This window comes from Haliaeetus albicilla, chromosome 3, assembly GCF_947461875.1.
Source record: "Haliaeetus albicilla chromosome 3, bHalAlb1.1, whole genome shotgun sequence".
NCBI lineage: Eukaryota > Metazoa > Chordata > Aves > Accipitriformes > Accipitridae > Haliaeetus > Haliaeetus albicilla.
Genome location: NC_091485.1, coordinates 71,341,547 through 71,360,327, shown reverse-complemented (window position 1 = coordinate 71,360,327; position 18,781 = coordinate 71,341,547). Strand labels below are relative to the sequence as shown.

General features: G+C 40.8%; 1 protein-coding gene across 1 annotated transcript in view; it reads left to right on the top strand.

Moving 5' to 3' along the window:
* FAM135B (family with sequence similarity 135 member B) overlaps positions 1-18,434 on the top strand; it is a 210,591-nt gene extending 192,157 nt beyond the window's left edge. Inside the window, exons 12-20 of the mRNA XM_069780111.1 lie at positions 3,220-3,374; positions 4,435-6,508; positions 8,284-8,450; positions 9,704-9,795; positions 12,524-12,621; positions 12,920-13,071; positions 13,894-14,004; positions 16,470-16,583; positions 17,935-18,434. Of these exons, the coding sequence (XP_069636212.1) occupies positions 3,220-3,374; positions 4,435-6,508; positions 8,284-8,450; positions 9,704-9,795; positions 12,524-12,621; positions 12,920-13,071; positions 13,894-14,004; positions 16,470-16,583; positions 17,935-18,140 (3,169 nt within the window). The 3' untranslated portion in view covers positions 18,141-18,434. The remainder of the gene's footprint in view (positions 1-3,219; positions 3,375-4,434; positions 6,509-8,283; positions 8,451-9,703; positions 9,796-12,523; positions 12,622-12,919; positions 13,072-13,893; positions 14,005-16,469; positions 16,584-17,934) is intronic.
* Positions 18,435-18,781: the final 347 nt, after the last annotated feature.

Genomic DNA, 18,781 nt, shown 5'->3' with positions numbered 1-18,781 from the left:
GGGCCATGACTTCATTAGTGGATGGGTTGTACAAGGCTACCTTGTTCTGCTGAATTAGAGCAGCACCATGGCTGCAGGGACCCAGTTGTGCTCACTTAGCCCTCCTATGTCAGGTTTTAAGTGAGCTATGTACAAGGAAAACCCCATGTCAAGATCCTGGGGTGAGGGCACAGACAGTCATAGCCCCATTCAAGCAAACATAACCTAGCACACAGGGAAGTCTAACTGCAAGAAGTGCTTTTATTTCTCCAGGCAGCAACAGAACTAGCCCATTTCCTGCCAATAAACATAATTTTTCCTCAGTAATTATCAAGGGGACTGAGTAAAAAAAAGTAAAATAGTTTACAAACTTTAAAAGTTGGTCTATGTGGTAATTCAATCTACAAAGGCCTCATGGCAGAGTCATGTTTTCTTTTTGATTTTGCTAGAGGATTGTCTTGGTTTAAACCCAGCTGGTAACAAAGCACCACACAGCTGCTTACTCATTCCTCCTGCCCCAGACCCGGTGGGATGAGGAGAGAATATAAAGAAAAGCTCATGGGTCGAGACAAGGACAGGGAGGGATCACTCACCACTTATGGTCATGGGCAAAAGACAGGCTCAACTTGAGGAAGAAAAAAAATCGATTTAATTTACTACAAATCAAATCAAACCAAGGATATTAGGAAGTAAAAGCAAGCCTTAGAACACCTTCCCCCCACCCCTCCCTCCTTCCTGGGCTCAACCCCACTCCCGGTTCTCTCTCCCTCCTCCCCCCGCCAGCACAGGGGGACGGGGAATGGGAATTGGGGTCACTTTGTCACACGGTGTCTCTGCCGCTCCTTCCCCCTCAGGGGGAGGACTCCTCACGCTCTTCTGCTCCAGCGTGGGGTCCCTCCCACGGGAGACAGTCCCTCACAAACTTCTCCAATGTGAGTCCTTCCTACAGACCACAGTTCCTCACAAACTTCCCTGGCGTGGGTCCTTCCTGTGGGCCTCAGTCCTTCAGTCCCAGCCTGCTCCAGCATGGCCTTCCCCATGGAGCGGCGGCCATCTCGTGGGGCCTCCATCCCCCTGCTCCGGCGTGGGCTCCTCTCTCCCCGGGCTGCAGGGGGGCATCTGCTCCCCCGCTCCCCTCCGTGGGCTGGGGGGGGACAGCCTGCCGTCTGGTCTCACCACAGGCTGCGGGGACATCCCCTCCTCCCCGCCTTCCTCACTGACCTTGGGATCTGCAGAGATGTTCCTCTCACATTCCAATCCCATCACTCACTGCAGGTTCCCCTTCTTAAATCTGTTCTCCCAGAGGCGCTACCACCGTCACTGATGGGCTCAGCCTGGGCCAGCGGTAGGTCCGACTTGGAGCTGGGGAAGCTTCTAGCAGCTTCTCACAGGAGCCACCCCTGAAGCCCCTCCTCTGGTACTAAAACCCTCCACACAAACCCAAAACAATGTTGTAGTTGGAAAAACAGAGTCTTGCCTGCCAGAGTATTATTAATGTTGGGGGTGGCAGTAGGGAGTATTAATTGGGTCCACAGAGTCTCCAGGTGAGATCAGCTCTCAGCATGCCAAGTGCTGTACAACCACCTCAAACAGTAACAGTTTTTTCCCCCAGTTCTTTCTTCCTTCTTACCAGCCAAGAGCTTTTTTTTGCCTCCCGTACTGTTACTGTGAGATCTGTGTGAGGCCATGCACCTACATGCCTGGCAGAATTTGACTGCTTAGACAAAAGAGGACACACCATTTTCAATAGGTTGGGTATCACACAGGGTGGGAGCCTCTAGGAGGTGACATATCGTCCCAATATTTTACAGAAAAAAAAAAAAAATTCTCACACCTTTCAATAACAATGATTCATGTTTTGTTGCAAGGATTGGTCTCAAAGCAAGTTTAGTTTATTATTTTTACATGTGGTCTTTAGTAAAATGCTGATGCTATTAATTAATATGTCAGTGAGAACTTTATTATGGTGCTGAGAGTTAACTCTAAACACTCAGGTGTTGCTGCAGGCACAAATGAGCAGTTAGCTGTTTTTGACTCCTGTCTGAGTCATATTTTAGCAACCAATGAGTTGTTAATCTTTGAGGAAAAAATAACTGGCCTACAGGTAAGAGCAAATGATCGACAGCAACAATTATGTTCTGAAGTTGAAGCTGATAAGCTGATCTGAACAGGTTATTTGTGTCTGGACATAGGAATCTTCTATGCTGGCATGAATGACAAATCTGCTGTTTGAGTTTTGCTTTATAAAGTGTGTTTTTTCAGTTAACTGCCACATGATGATTACCTGTCTTTTGCTAATGACAATCTGAAATATTGCCATTGTGTTGTGTATGGGATCTGTGCAGAACTGCTTTCAGCTGACCATCTATGAAAAGCTTGTTGCCTTTCTCTTTATTCCTTAGGATAAGCAGACTAATTCATCAAAGAGTCAACACAAATAAACAAACTTTGTATTTGATGTTTTTTCCATTTTTTTTTGAGGGACATGCTTACATAGGAAAGCTCATCAGAACTAAAAATTATTGTACTTATTACAGCTGAACCCACATCCGTGTGCCAGTTTAATGTCACATTCACTGATGAAAGCCTGGTAGCATTTTACAGGGCCCAAAAGATGTAAACAGACAGTTATTCTAGGTTTGCCAGCAGGCAGTGGCTGAATTGATATGTCTTAACTCTTCCAGATGTATACGTATGGGAGATATCATCGTGCTCTGAGGACTGGTGTAAGTGAGATAGAGGGCCTGCCGTGCATCCTTCTCGGCTTTGTTCCTCTCTGTACTGCTCAACCAAATTTTTTATTATTGCTTCCTGCATCTGGGTTTTGAAACCCTTGCCACAGCCAGAGTAACAGACCTCTTTTCCTGACCAGAAAGCCGGCTGAGGGATCCAGTCTGAGCCAGCTGCAGTGACCCCTGGGATGACAGCGATGCAGTATGGTAGCTAACAGGAGCCTGTGGCAGAGGCAGCTAGAAAAATTTCAAAAAGACAGAGGTTTTTGCAGTGAGGGAGTGTGCAAGTTGTAGGTATCTCTAACTGAGAGATAGAAATCAACTCACGGGAAAACTCCCAGGAGCTCTGGGTACCCCCTTATCATGCAGTAGTGCCTCCTCTCCTTTTAAGCACATTGCCTCTGTCCTCTGCCTACACATCCAGCTTGGCTGTTGGGCTTGCAGGAGTGATGGAGAAACAGCACAATAACTACTCATATGCTCAATTTCTTTTGTACTTTGCTGCCAGGATCCAAAGTCATGGGCAGATTTCTACAGAAATTCGTAATTCGGAGTACTTCACCAGCATGCCCCCGCTTCCGGCAGAATGCCTCGACATAGATGGGGACTGGAACACGCTCCCAGTTATCTTTGAGGATAGGTACATGGATATGCCTTGCAAAGGTGAGTGAAACACCACAAGGTACAGCTTCATGAGACAGCTGGAGCTGAGGGAGGTTCACTTCCCCAGCCCAAGGTAAGCAATCTCACATCCCTTGGACTGACTCTGGCTTGGATCAGAGCGTGATCCACTATGTAATACAGCTGAATTCTTGTTTTCCCTAGTAACAAACTAGAGTACTTCCTGTAGCTTCATATTTTTCATCTTCAAAGTAAGCTGTTTAGTTACAAGAGCTGGACACAAAATCTAGAAAGAAAACAAAATCTTTCAGATTTTTGTTACAGTACAAATTTAAAGGAAATATAGCACTATGAATTTCATCCCCAGTGTGACATCTAGTGGTAAGGAAACTCAGAACAAAACCCCACAATATCAGCATAAAGCCGAACACTGTCCCTGAAAGGCAGCATTGCTTTCCAAAAAAATATTTTCCCCTTGAGTACCCAAACTGAATTTTTAATTAAGAAATTATTTAGTTCCAGAGATTTGTAGTAAAACCTCATAGCCCTTGGTTCCCTTTTTACACATTGATTAAGATTAGCAAGGAAGCAATATGTGTTACTGTTATAGGTGACCATAGTCTAGTAAATATGGCCTGTGGTCTAAAATTACTCCTCTTCCAGAGTTACCCAACTGCCTAAATTTTGACAATGCTTATTACAGATATCTAAACTATTAAACTGAGTATTAAACTGACTCACAAGCAAGAGCTATACTATGAACAATGTCATATGACAGCAGGAATACAAAGAAGTGTCAGCTTTGTTTTGCTTACCTATGCTGTAAAAAACTAGCTGTTTAGATACAATTATACTGAGGAAGCTATATTTTATTGATATCATCTTCTTTGGCCTAACTGTAACTGTTTAGTGAGTATAATTCTAGTTAAATGCACTCTGGCATTTGCACTTGTAATATGCCAATAATGTATGTATAATTTATATAATATAAATATACATACTTTTTTAGGCCTTACCATCACTTTTTAAAGTCCCACATCACCTTGAGGTAATTTGTTGTGTTCTTGCAGGCACTACTTCTTTTTTTCTTTCTTTCTTTCAGATCAGAATTTGGAAGTTTTCCCTGATTTTGAGGTTCCTGCAAATACTCAAATGGATGTAATAGATGACAACGAAGATTTTGCATCAACTGATGCCACAGCAGTAATGAAAGGAGACTTTGGGAAAGGTACTCTGCTAATACACACAGATAGGATAAACAGGAATCCCTCCTGCATATACAGTGCTACTGAAGGTGCTGCTTATACAGCTAAGAGTTTAAACCAGCACTCCACAACTCAGGTATGTACAGCAAACAAAGAAGGCCAAAGGAAATCTGAAAATATTTTTGTTTCAAGTAAGGAAACTACTTCTGACTCAGAGCCAGGCAATACAGAATGCACATCAGAAGACTTTAAAACACCCAAGGAAGTTTTATTAAAAGACAATAGGTTTGTGGCAGATGTTACCTACGGAGATATGAAACCCAGCAATAAGGATTCTCACAGAAGTGAGCCCGTGTTAATTGTTAGTGCTCAGTATGAGTGTGGAGCATGTGGAACTGATGGCTTGGAAGACAGGACTGAAATACATAAAACAGATGAATCTAGTCATCCTGAGAATAATTTCACTTTGTCTGAGCTTGCACTGAATGAATTAACTAGTCTTGAAAAAACAGGAGATCCAGACACCAAGGCCCTGCTCCCTGTTTTGAAAGCTTTGCCCACACACAGCTTTGAAGTGAAATTGTTTACAAAGGAACAACGAGGTGAGGAGTGTGAAGAATTTACCCTGATGTCAGGGGTCATAAAAAGATCCTCCTCTATAATATCTGATTCAGGCATTGAAAGCGAACCAAGTTCAGTGGCGTGGTCTGATGCTCGTAGCCGGGCACTAGAGCTACCCAGCGATCGAGAGATCCTGCACCACTTGGTACGAAGGCACGCCGTCCACCGAAATTCCCTGGAGGGTGGCCACACAGAAAGCAATACCAGCTTGCCCAGTGGGATCCAAGCGTCGCTCACATCCATCAGCTCTTTGCCTTTTGAGGAAGAGGAGAGGGAAGTGGAGCTTACCAAACTGACAAAATCTGTCTCAGCTCCTCAGATCAGTAGCCCAGAAGAGCCTGCAGAAGAGGTAGATATATCCAAACACAGTGAAGCAACTTCAGGAGATTCAGGAGGAAACTTAAAAAGTTGCATGGAAACAGAGGGTGGGGGTGGAAAATTAATTGTGGACTTTTCTGAGTGTCAAATCACTACTGAAAGTGGACAGCTAGAACCAAGAGGACATCCCAAACCCTCCATCAAACACAGTAGCAGTAACACTGAGTTACAAGGGAAGGAGGAGAAGGAAGGTCTTCCAGAGACTTACTGTAGTTTGGAAAATGCAAGACCAACCATTTGTCCAAAGCAGCTCCGAGATAATGTCTCTGAGTGCCAGTCACTGGAGAGCAATGGTGAGTGCAGCTTAAAACCACCAAGGGCTTGTAAATACTTGGACAAAAATATAGATAAGTTTGATACACGCATTGAGGATCCAAAGGATAAACTTCAGCTGGACACTTTAAAAATACAACAAGGCTTTTACTCCAATAGCAGAATTTCAGGAGAGGAGAGTTTCTCACAAAGCATAAAGCTGGTACCAGATTTTTGCTATCTGGTTCCAGCTCCTTCAGAAACCTCAACTGAATTTGGCTCAATGCAAGGAGAGTGTGGTAGCTCTCTTGCTGATGAGGGCCCAGCAGTGTACGCAGAAATGCAGGGGTTACAAGAAATTGAGCTCAACGACTCACCTGCCTCAGCCGACCCTGCTGCAGGATCTTGCCAGGCTGAATATCCTCAGGAACCCAACAGCCAAGAGCATAAACATGTAGCTAATGGCACCGGGTTTCATTTGGCAACAACGGAGGGAGTAGCCCTGGAAAGCAGAAAAGCTGTTGATGTGGTTAACCTCTCCGTCTCTTGCACAGCCACGTGTCTTCCCTTTTCTTCTGTGCTCAAAGAGACCCCTGCTATGGTTGGCTTCTCTGCAAAACAAGCCGCGTTCCCCATCACACGCCAGCCTCTGGGCTCTTTTGGAGTTGTCTCTTCTAATTCAAATGAGATGGATGAAGAGACCAATGAAAGAATGCTGAAGTAAGAATTTCTAATTACTTTCTTCATTAATGTTACTGTAATGCCAAGAGACCCTGACGAAGTTCAGGGCCCTAATACAGTAAGCATACTGTAAGTTTGTATTCAGAGACAGTTGCTGCCTGAGGAATTACAGTATAAATAATCCAAATAGACAAATGGTTTATATAGGATAAATAATCTAAATAGACAGGAAGGTTGAAAACACAGAGAGACTGAGACTATCAAAGACATTAGGTCCTTAATCCTCATGAAAAACAGTGGGATTTAGGTGTCTAAATAATCTTTATGATCTGGCCCTCCTTCATGAAGTCAAGGTTACCCAGCCTTGAGTATTGATCCCAGATAGTCGGTTCACTATGGCAGTTCCATAGCTTCTTTTTCTCTTCTGCTTAAATAATTGCACTCATTAGCTAAACTATGAAACAGGAGCGCAGATTGGCTGCTAGGATCTCAGCTTCAGCTTCTCAAACTGGAAAAATGGGAGAACTGGCATCCTGGGTAACTGGAAAAGAGGCTTTTATTTTTTTTTCTTGCTTCATTGCCCAATGCAAAAGTGCCACATTGTGGCCTTGATGTTACAGTGGCCCATTTCACAAACTGAGATGCTAGCATTTGTATACTTCCATTATATTTTGGTGTTTCTGCTGTGCTGAGGGAAAACAGTAGCATGGGAATTTCTCAACACATTCAGCTACCCACAGTGTTGGCTGTCTGCATGTGCATTCATTTGTGACCCAAGGCTTTATTTTTATTTTTTTTTGAAAGCATCTTGATGTGCATTTTATAGACCCTGCTGTAAGTCCTGCTCAATCTAAGCACAAAATTTGTTCCTTCTTTGTGAAGCAAAACATTTAAGCATGTATTCATGCACATGAATCCAGATTGTCCAGGTCCATGGCCTGAATGCTAGATTTTTCATTCTTTTGGCCCTTTAAAGTCAGTTGCACTGATGTAAGTAATTGCTCACCATCATATCAAGTGACCCGAAGCTATTCCCAAGCCTTAAAGGTTTCTATTTCCTAACCTGGTCGATCCCAGTTTTCTACATAATTCTACACTTATGTCGTGATTATTAATTCCTAAAAGTTCTGGATAAGTTTTGAAACTTCAAAAAGCCACTGCAGAATTTGGCATCTTCAGCCAGCAGAATGCTTCACAATGAATTCATGTGTCAAATTTTAGGCCTTGAGTAGGAAAGGGGTTAGCTTAATTCTTTCATCACCGAGCTGCTCTTCCTCTTAGCTACTAAATGTTTTCAAAAGAGCCTGAAATCAAACCAAACCAAAAATATCTACCATATGACATGCATCCTTTAAGTCCACAGTCTGCGGAATGGGTAGAACACCTTCTACTTGCCTATAAATGCATCTGATGCTAGCAAAATGATACAATTTGCATTTCAGTATCTGTAAGTGCCATGACATTGTTAAGATGCAAAATTGCTAATTCTGTATCTTAGTCTCATTGTTATGGGCCACCAGAAAATTATTTTTTGTAAATCCTTCATTCCTCTGGCAGGTGTGAGGTGCTAATGGGCTTTAGCTATTCCATGTGTGTAGCCAAATCACTCAGAAATAAATTTTATTCCCTGCATCCTGATTTCTCTCAATCAGAATAGATAAGAAATAGTATCGAGGTCTGTACTTGAAAGTTGCAAACATAATTTCTTGCAAATTGCAAACATAACTTCTTGCAATACCAGCCTCCTCATTTCTAGTTTGAAGGTTTGTTGTTGAACACCCAGTTCTATTGTGATTAATTAATGTATTCTCCAGTTTTTATCAGGCCAAAGAAAAATTTAAAAAAGAAATGAAGATTGAAGGATTTCTGTACAGTGACTTATCTGTACTAGCTTCTGATATACCATATTTTCCACCAGAGGAAGAGGAAGAAAATTTGGAAGATGGAATTCACCTGGTTGTCTGTGTCCATGGATTGGATGGTAAGGCCAGGAGAATTGCTGTTTGCAAGTCATTTTGGTGTAAAGAAAAAAAAAGGGCAGATGTTCAGGAAGTATGAAAGAATGGGGAGTCTTATCTTAGCTAAGTATTTAGTCCTTATTATGTTATTCAGTCCATTGTAATAAAGGATCTAGGAAAATATTAAATATTTGCTCTAAGTAATGGACACTGCAACTTCTTTTGTTGTTGTTTAAACAGAATTCTACACCAAAGTACATCAGTCCTTCTGTGTGCAGAAGGAGTGCATTACAGTAACTCTTCTTGTCTTTCCACAGATGCTTGGTTGTTTTGCAGTATGTCACCAGGATGAAAACATTATTTAAATCCCCCCAACACTGTTACAGTGTAGATAGCATCCGGCTTTAGAAAGTGAGAGAATAAAAATCATTATTCATTGCAGAGGAAGCATGGCCTGGAATTTTTACATATATGCTTTCTATCAGAAAACACGTATGTTAAACTTGAAACTTCTCTTGACAAATTCTTGGTATCAATGGGAAAGGTGTAGACGTGAACCTTGAAACTACAGAGAAGGAGGGGTAGAGACTGAAATCTCAGGCATTCTCAGAAAGGTGGAAAACAAACACTTGCTGGCTTGAGCAAGGACCGTTTGCCATTCAATATCTCAGTGGCAGTAATATCCATCTCATGAGGTGGAGGTACCTCCTTTTCCAACAAAACATTTCAGAAGACTTCAGAATTTTCTAGTATGTAATGGGGCATCTCCCAAAATATCAGGAGCCTTCTGACAGTATTTCAGCACCATTTCTAATCGTGAATACACGGAGGCAGGCTATTTTACATCTGAAGGTACAGCCCTATACCCCAGCACGTGTGCCAAGGTCCCTGGCAGGGCTGCAGTGTCCCCTGGGAGCCTCACCAGCTGTGAAGGTGGAAGGACAGACCTCAGTTTTTTGTCTTTTGGTCTTACCTCTGCTGTTCAGCAAATAGGGGACAGAGTTATTCTGGGTCTGATCTTTGCCCTTTCTCCCCCACCATTTATACAGTCCCCAGCAGCAGGAGGTGAGGTGCAGCCCCACCTTGTGCAGGCTGTGGGTGTTCTTGCTCTCCCTCTGTTTCAGTTCATGATCCTATGGTGTGGTGAGCTGTCTTAGCAGCACTTAGCAAGAGCTCCCTGGTGTCAAGGTTTATAGGAAGATGAATGTATTAAATTGACTCAATATTAGTTATTTTTCTGTTGAATTACATCTTACAAAGTACCATTTATTTCTAGGTAACAGTGCAGATCTACGGCTCGTAAAGACTTTTATAGAACTAGGACTCCCTGGTGGAAAACTGGACTTCCTAATGTCTGAAAGAAATCAGGTAGTACAGAGCTAATTTCTGTCTTCCTTTAGATCAGCTACAAACTGTTGACATTGCTGAAACAGGGCCTTCAGCAAAGCCTTTTCATGAGCTGAATGAAGCAAAAGCACTGGGGAATTCAGGGAATTTTCTGTAGTAGTTAGTGCAAAGGCCTGGTCCTGTTCCTGTCTGATTTGATAGGGTGTTCAAACCCATCAGAAAATATTCCTCACATTAAAGTCAAAGGAAATTACATTAGCAGCTGTAGGACTAGACCTTAGAAGAAGAAAATGGATTTATCCTGTCAGTTTGCAAACAAGTTATTGATATCAATGGGAAAGGTGTAAATGTTAACCTTGAAACTACAGAGAAGGAGGGGTAGAGACTCTGAAATCTCAGGCATTCTCAGAAAGGTGGAAGTTGCACAGCCTGATGCCTCTGCCTGTTGGATGCCAGACAAAGCAGCACCGACAGAAAGCAGCAAGTTTAGTGATGCTAAATTCTCCAGAGGGTGTGGAATATCCAGCAGGTGTTGTCAGCTCCCTTTGCTGCATTAGCCATTGTTTCTGCTGTTGCAATGTTTGCGAGATTTATTTCCTGAATGATAAAGAAACGTCTTCCAGAAAAATTAATTGCCAGTCTAGGCAGAGAAACAGAAATGAATTCTGTGCTTTGCTCTGCAATGAACCCATATTTACGACACAGATGCCTAACTTTATGCACAAGATATAGATTTCCAGTGCCCAGTCAGAAACATTATTCTGATTTACAAGTAGTTGAGAAACTTGAGTCAAAACTTTCCAACCTTCTTAGTTCAACAGCTTTTATATTTTGAAGTGGCGAGTTGGTGTTAATCATTGAACTTGCCACATTCCAGTGTACATCTCTGTCAGTAGCAGACCTGCACAGTGAAAGTAAGCAAAATGAAAATAATGAGGAGACCACTTCAGACTTGCATCAAAGCCTCCTCTCCTGTTTTCAGAGAATAGAACATCTTACAACATTTCTATTTAACATTATCCAAAGCCCATAATGGGAACTTTTAGTGCTCTTATAGTCTGGGAAGGTGGGAAAGTTCCCAAGGCACTGGAAATAGAACCCACGTGGTTTGATGATTATTTGGATGCTGTAAAGAATCCTGACACCTTTTTTTCCCTGCTCTGAGAACCACACTGAAAATGACCCAAGAAATCAGTCATTTAGCTTAATTTTGCCTTATGGAAGAAAATGCAAATCCCTTTTTTTAGGCATTCATTTGTGATACATTTGACAAGCTCAGTCAGGCTGAGATGATACTAAAGGATGGAGATATAACCACTTGAAATATGAAGCTTGATGTGTTTTGTTTATGATTAATGTTCAGGCTGATATTCTTCCACTTTTAAACAACCTGAAAGATTTGGGATAATAAGCCTAGGAGGAAATAATTAATTATCAGTGCAGACAAAACAAACAGGCAGAAGGTTAGTGGACTGTTTGTAGTTTGTGAGAACATTTATTTTAAGGCCATATTGCAAAGTGAATATGCTCATGTTTTCCTTTGCAAGAGCTGCAATTAGCAAGATGAGTTGTGTCACAAAAGCTTTAATTACTGATATGTTTGCTCTGAATAGCTCTTCCAGCATTTGATGATTGTTTTTGTGGCATCTCATTAGTTACAAATTTGATTTAGAGTCCTGTTGGATTGCCAAATGACACAGTTCTGAATAAGATCTGCCTGCAATTGTATAGACTGGACAACATATTATTTGTTTTATTGTATCACAACTGGCAGTACCGTTGCAAGCAACAAATTGTCTCTCTCTAGCGCTCATTCTCTTACTGATAACTGTTGAATAACAAACACACAGCATTTCATTGCGATGGCCAAATAATTTTGTGATTACATCCTTAGCATCAGCATAACCTGCATGTCAGTGTATAATGCTGTAAACTAGTCTATCGTAGTAATCTGTTAAATCCTAAATGCCTAAAGCTTTTCTTTCATGTGCAGAATATGGTATCCAAAGCAGCTAAGCATTAGTAGTTCTCACCAGTGTCAAGTCAGGCTGCTTTAAGATCATACTTATGACTCTGGAATCACTCAGCCTAATATTGTTAATCTTACTATTAATAAATTGTAGGTCTGGGTTTATCCCATCATGACACATGCCAAAGTTAGAGGCACAGTCAGTAGAGAAAGAGAAGTAATCACAGGAGGTAATTTAATCCCCTTAAAATATGAATTGTCGTCTAGAGATCCCTATTTCCATGCCCTACAAAGTGTAAGGTTACTCTAGTCCTAACTTGAGTTCTCAGGTTGTGTTCTTGAAGCTAAAATGCACAATATAGAGTCAAAGAGACTCTATGACAGAAAATTTTGCCTTGCCTTACCTACGATCTCACTGAGGACAGTGAACTTCCACACAGGCTTTAACGTTAGCTATGTGACCCACACTGACCCATGGTACTGTTGTTACTGTTGACGTTAAGTGAGAAAGAAAATACTTGCCTTGAGTAAGTTTGCAATATTAGTTGGAAGCTATTTGCTAATAAACTGAAAGTGAAACTTAATGACTGTTTTCAAAGGAGAACTTCAGTTTTTAGAGGACCTGGAGACTGAGAAAAATCCCCCCTTCCCCCTTGAGCATGTATAAAGAAAATTTGGACTGGTTATTATGTTTCTGCTTGCATTTTACTTTGAAAATAGCATCAGTCTGCGATAAGTGCAATTTATTTTAATTCACTGACTCATTCCATTTTTCACCAGACTGATACTTTTGCTGATTTTGATACAATGACTGACCGATTATTGGATGAAATTATTCAGCATATCCAGTTGTACAACCTCTCCATATCCCGAATAAGGTAAGCATTCTGATAGTTAATAGTCTGTCACTGTTTAAGTTACATGAGCAGCATTCAGTGAAATTAGCTTTTCCAAAAGTGCCCTGTGTCAAAAGCCATTGAATCAGTGAGATGAATTTTTACATTGTTATAGATGGAAAAGTGTCTACTAGGCTAAAAAAAGGTGAAATGGTGACTAAAGGATGTTACTGAACCCCCCGATAGAGTCCTCTCAAGAAAAATTTATGCCACCTTTGTGTTTAATTTAAATAAAATACAGATGGTTTTTGTGTTAATGTAATTCTTTCTTTCCCAACAGTTTTATTGGACATTCCCTTGGTAATGTCATCATTCGATCTGTACTAACTCGCCCCAGGTTTCGCTATTACCTCAACAAGTTACACACCTTCCTGTCCCTCTCTGGGCCTCACCTGGGAACACTTTACAACAACAGTACTTTGGTTAGTACAGGTAAGAGTTGATGGAAAGCTATGACTGGCTGCAGTCCATGGCAAAGTGCACGAGAGAGCAACACATGGAGGTAGCAATAAATCATAATAACATGACTTGTACACTGAAGTTGTGGAAATTATTTGCTGAAGACTGAACCCACACAGAAAAATTGCAATGAGAGGGGCTTTCAGTATCTACTACAAGGTCCAGCACAGTGCTCCCTGGGAAACCCAAGGGTGTGCAGCAGTGAGAGTTGTCCTTGTTTCCACTGTATTCTTCCACTTTTCTGTATACTGCCAATAAAAAGAGGCATCTCCAAGGCTGAAGAAGACACTTAGAGTGCTATGGGAATGGAATGTCCCACAGTTCAGCCTTCCTGAGTGTTTATGCTACCATGACATGGATAATCATAGAATCATGAATCATAGAACAGTTTGGGTTGAAAGGGACCTTTAAAGGTCATCTTATCCAAACCCCTCCCTGCAATGAGCAGGGAAATCTGCAACTAGGTCAGGTTGCTCGAAGCCCCCTCCTACCTGACCTTGAATGTTTCCAGTGATGGGGCATCTACCACCTCTCTGAGCAGCCTGTTCCAGTGTTTCACCACCCTCATTGTAAAAACTTTCTTCCTTATATCTAGTCTAAATCTACCCTCTTTCAGTGTAAAGCCATTACCCCTATCCAGTGAGACCCTTAGACTTTTATCCCTGTTGATTAGCAATACAAGAGGAAACAGGCTTACACTGAGTTACAGTGCTACCCTTACTGTAGGCACGTTTTTAATTCCCTTGGTTGATAATTAGCTAACAGGATAAAAATATGCACCGATTTTCATTCCAGGTCTGTGGCTCATGCAGAAGTTGAAAAAGTCAGGGTCACTTTTGCAACTGACCTTCAGGGACAATGCAGATCTGCGCAAGTGTTTCCTCTATCAGCTCAGCCAAAAAACGGGTGAGTAGGGCTTGATGTGGCTGTGTAACTATCAAGGGCTACTCCAAAGAATTGTGCTGGATTGCCATGTCCTCCAGGGAGTAAAGGAAATCTGCATTTTGTTAATGATCTTTCTTTAAACACTCTTGCTTTCGAGAAGGGCTGCTCTGTCTAAAATCTAATATCTATTTTATCTGCATTTTTTCTGTGCCAGTTATCAGTGAATATATTTGCCAAACTGTTACCACCAAATAAGACCTCCATGCTATAGTAAACATGCACCTAAGTTTATATTCTGCAAGCAAGAAATATCATGCTTGACAAGCCACCATTGCTTAATTTATGTTACTAGATGAAAACCATTTTTCCTTTTTTATTTTTTTTTTTAACATCTCTTGTCCCTAGGAAATATGACTGTGTGAGATGAAGAGCAAATTTTATTCATGTCTGTTGTGACACCTTTGTACTACTGAGAGAGAGATGTATGGCCTCACACTGGAAAAATGATATCTAAATAGAGATCTTTTTACCCTTTCCTTGGTCTGTCATGAATAAATGAAATAAATCAGGCTTTTCTTAAGAAAAGAAAGGAAGCATGATCCTTCTGTTCAAGCAAATGTTTTCTTTTAAGAGTTATTTTGAATATTGTGTGTGAGCAAACTGCTGCTAAGTATATAATCACAAGGTCACTACTTGATATTTAATTTTTTTCTCATACTTTGGTACATTGCTAATAGGAAACAAAGACTATGTTAAGATGAATATAACTTCCTAATTCTTAGTTTGACAGACATAAAGCTGTTTCATAATTTTATGAACAAACTACATGACATAATCAATGACAGGTATCTTGGCATTATTTGAATTTCCTTATTTGAATTTTCCCTTTGATTCCCTGGCTCTCATTTCTGTGGAGTACAGTTGATGTCTGCTTTACTATGTCATGTTCAAATAAAATTGGGTCTACACAGGAAGTTCACATTGTAAGTTCCCAAGCAAAGAATCCTCAAGAATGTGTTGTGGGTCAAACCGATTCATTGTTTGTTAGCTTGGTAGACTGGAGATCTAACAGGCTATAAATAAAGGTGTTGTCCTTGTAAAAGCAGAAAGCAGAAACTTACTATGAAGAGGGATGTCTGTAAAGTCAGAACCAACCAGGTAGATGCTTAGGCAAAAAATCTGAAGAAGTAGGCAGGTCCATATGTGAACATATGAGCTGGCATACTTAGTCAAAATAGAGGTGCCCCTACTCTAGCACTCTGCTCCCAAAAGTAGTTGAGAGAACCTACAGAGGGAGAAATCTAGGAAGCAGTGTTGTGCCTACTTTCCTGGATAACTTTTTAAGCCTCCAGCAATTTCTGACTTTCTTCTTAAAGTAGAAGTCCCTGCTACTTCTCAATCTCCTTAAATGTTCCTTATTCTTGTCTTGAAATCAAAAATAAACATTATTACCTATTGAACTACTTCACATAAGATTTTAGATATGGTAACACTCACTGTTGCTTCTCCTACCTTTTACCTCAGACTGAAGTCACAAACTCAGTTGGTATGATTGCACAAGAAGAAAATGATAAACAGCTTCAGCCAGGCTTAGTAAAGGCAGCCAACAGGACTCTTCTTTGTGGTAGTGATGGTCAACTTTTCTATTAAAATCTAGAAATCAATGGACTTGCTTCTGGGCCCTTTTCACATAAGGGGGAGGGAAAGATGAAGGTCAAACCCACAGCTCTTCTGTGTTCAGGATACTCTCTGGACTAGTAGACTACATCATCTGTGTCCATTTTCCTACTTTTCTGCTGAATGTGGGTGATGGAGGGCTCAAGAGACCACAGACAGGGCAAGCAGCAGGAGCCTGTTTCCACAGTCCATCAATGGCCCCATTGCCTCCAGGGAAGAGGGAGGATTCCTGGTTTCCAGTCCATGTACCAGCAGTGTGTATTTATCAAGGGACTGCTGAATGCAGGGACTGGATCCCAAGGCTCCCTCAACACTGATGTAATAGTATGACATCATAGCAGTGCAGCTGGTTCCTCTTCCCCTCCCTCTCTCTATTTTGTTTGAAAATTGTACTAATTTGTTGTGTTATTTTTCTAATGTGATCCCCATTCCTGTGAAAACTTATTTATCCAAAACCACTCATTGACCGTAGTGGGTCTGTACACGTGTTTCCAATGTTTAGAGGAATAAATATTTGCAAAATTAAGGTTTTAATCAAACACTTTTTTCAAACAGAGAGAGTTCTTACTTTTTGTGTTGACATATAATTAACCTGTATGAGTGTTGATAAGTAACACATAGTTTGCAGAAGCAGCAGAAATGGGTTTAAGCAATTATGAGTCTTTTTAAGCTTGTGTTGCATGTTTTAATTATCATCTATTTTGCACTGTAGATTTTCAAATGTGTTTGAACATGAAGTAGTCATGCTGCCACTGTATTTTGATCGCTGTGCATCATTGTGATAAATGTATTTAATGCATTTGCCACAGGTCTTCAGTACTTTAAAAATGTTGTGTTAGTGGCCTCACCCCAAGACAGATATGTACCCTTTCATTCAGCAAGAATAGAAATGTGCAAAAATGCACTTAAGGACAGACACACAGGTATGTTTAAGATCATTTCTATATTTAAAAAGCTGTTGAGAAATTGTGTTTTTGCGTAACTGAGGTCATTGCATTAGAACAGTTTTTCATCAGCATGATGAAAACTCAAAGTTTATTTGATAAGGAAGAAAGTGTTCTCTTCCCACAAGAAATTACTGAAATCAATAAAAGAAGCCTTTTAAGCAGCTCTTTGTCTGATGAAAACAAATTTCAATCAGGTCATAATCAAAGGTTTCTTACTGCTTCTTCCCCTTGCCTCTAATTTATTTTTTTTAAAAGTGATAATCATAGAACTAGCTCTTGCCAATGTTTTTTCTGTAGTCTACTGATTTACTAGTATTGTCTCACCTTTGTTTCACGTACTGAAATCTCTCTCAGCACATCCAAAGTCGGGGGGGGGGGTCCCTTTGTTTTCAATAGCATTTGGATGATTGCAAGGTAATTTAAGGGATAGATCTAAAATCATATTGGTTTGTAATAAAATCTGTAAAGCACATCAGGACTCATGCCATCAGAGGCCTAGCCCTTCTGTGAGCTCAGGCTGTGTCTTGTCCCAAGTATTGCCTTTGTTATTAGCAGTCTCCCTCATTTATAAAATGTTTCATGGCTCAGTTTGGTACCACTTCCAGAAATAATGTTCAGTGTAATTTCATACCCATTTCACATATGTGATTACCTAGAAAATGAGGTACTCTTTGGAAGTAGAAAGAGACACCCAGACCCAATAACCAACACAGTTGCCTTCAAACATCGTACCTAAACTACAGCTCTTTCTATCCTACTTCAGATATGAATTAAAAGGTAATTTTCTAACTCTCACTTTCAGTGGTTGTTTCTCAGGGAGATGTTTGACCTAGCAGGAGCCAGATCTACATTCAGTGTAGATCATTTATAAGTACAAGTTTCCCAAGCCATTGATTTTGCCCTATAAATTCCTCAACTATCTGCATGGTGTCCTTCCTGCATTAGGTTCCCCAGAGAAACCCTAATGGACCTTTATGTCTTGCCAGACCCCTTTGCATTTGAATTCACAGGCAGTGTGAGTCCAACCCTCTTCCCCTGAAGGAAACAAGACCATTTCCTTCCACCACAGAGGAAATGAGGCTAAATGCTGAGGAGCGTCCCACTCTTCATGCTAGCAGCTTTAGCAGACCTCTTCAGATGGTCAATGCCTCCAGTAGATTAACAGAATCCCAGCACTTGGCAAATCTTTGAAATGGACTGCTATCTCTTGCATTTTGGCCTTGCTTCCATTTTCCGTCTCGTTGCAACTCTCATTAAATGATACAGGAAGGAAAGAGGGGATCTGGCAGCTTTGGCATGTAGGTGTGACTTCTAAACTCTTTTGCAGGTCCTGTTTATGCAGAAATGATTAACAACCTGCTCCAGCCTTTGATTGGGGCGAAGGACTGCACTTTGATCAGACACAACGTGTTCCATGCTCTGCCCAACACCGCCAACACATTGATAGGCCGGGCTGCCCACATTGCTGTGCTGGACTCTGAACTTTTCCTGGAGAAGTTTTTCCTCGTGGCAGGACTCAACTACTTCAAATAGTGCCTGAAGGATGGGGTAACAGAGGCAAACCTTTTCACTGAGTGGAGGAGAATCCCTTAGCCAAAAGATTACAGTGTTAGAAATGAGATCAGGTGGGACTTTCAAACTCTCCATTTCCATTTCCGTTTCAGAGAATAAAGTGCTATGGCTTTAAGGCATTCAAGCTTCCAAATACTGGTGCTTTTGGAAGAAATAAATATTCCTCTTCAGTTTCTATGTTTTTTGTCCACATAAAGACATGAGCCACTTCTGAAGTACAGAATCAGAATAAAAAGGCTAATTCTTTAAATGTGATTGGACCAATATGATTCCTGTTTCTCCTGAATATTAACCCAGGAACTTGGCTGTCCTTGATTTAATGCTTTATTGACGTATTAACAAAGCTATACATTTGTAGTACTTTCGGGGTAGTTAACACAAGAGGAAAAAAGGATATATGAACTCAGGTTAAAACCTCCTTTGTGATGAACTGAGAAGCCTGAAAAACATTTATGAAAGTTTCAATGTTTCCATTTGTTGAAAGAAAATATTTGGATGGTTCCATTACTGGTAATCGTAACATACATACATTCAAATAATGGAAAGGAGTGAAATTTTTAATATGGAATGAAGAAATCTTGATATTTGTCTTCTAAAAAAAC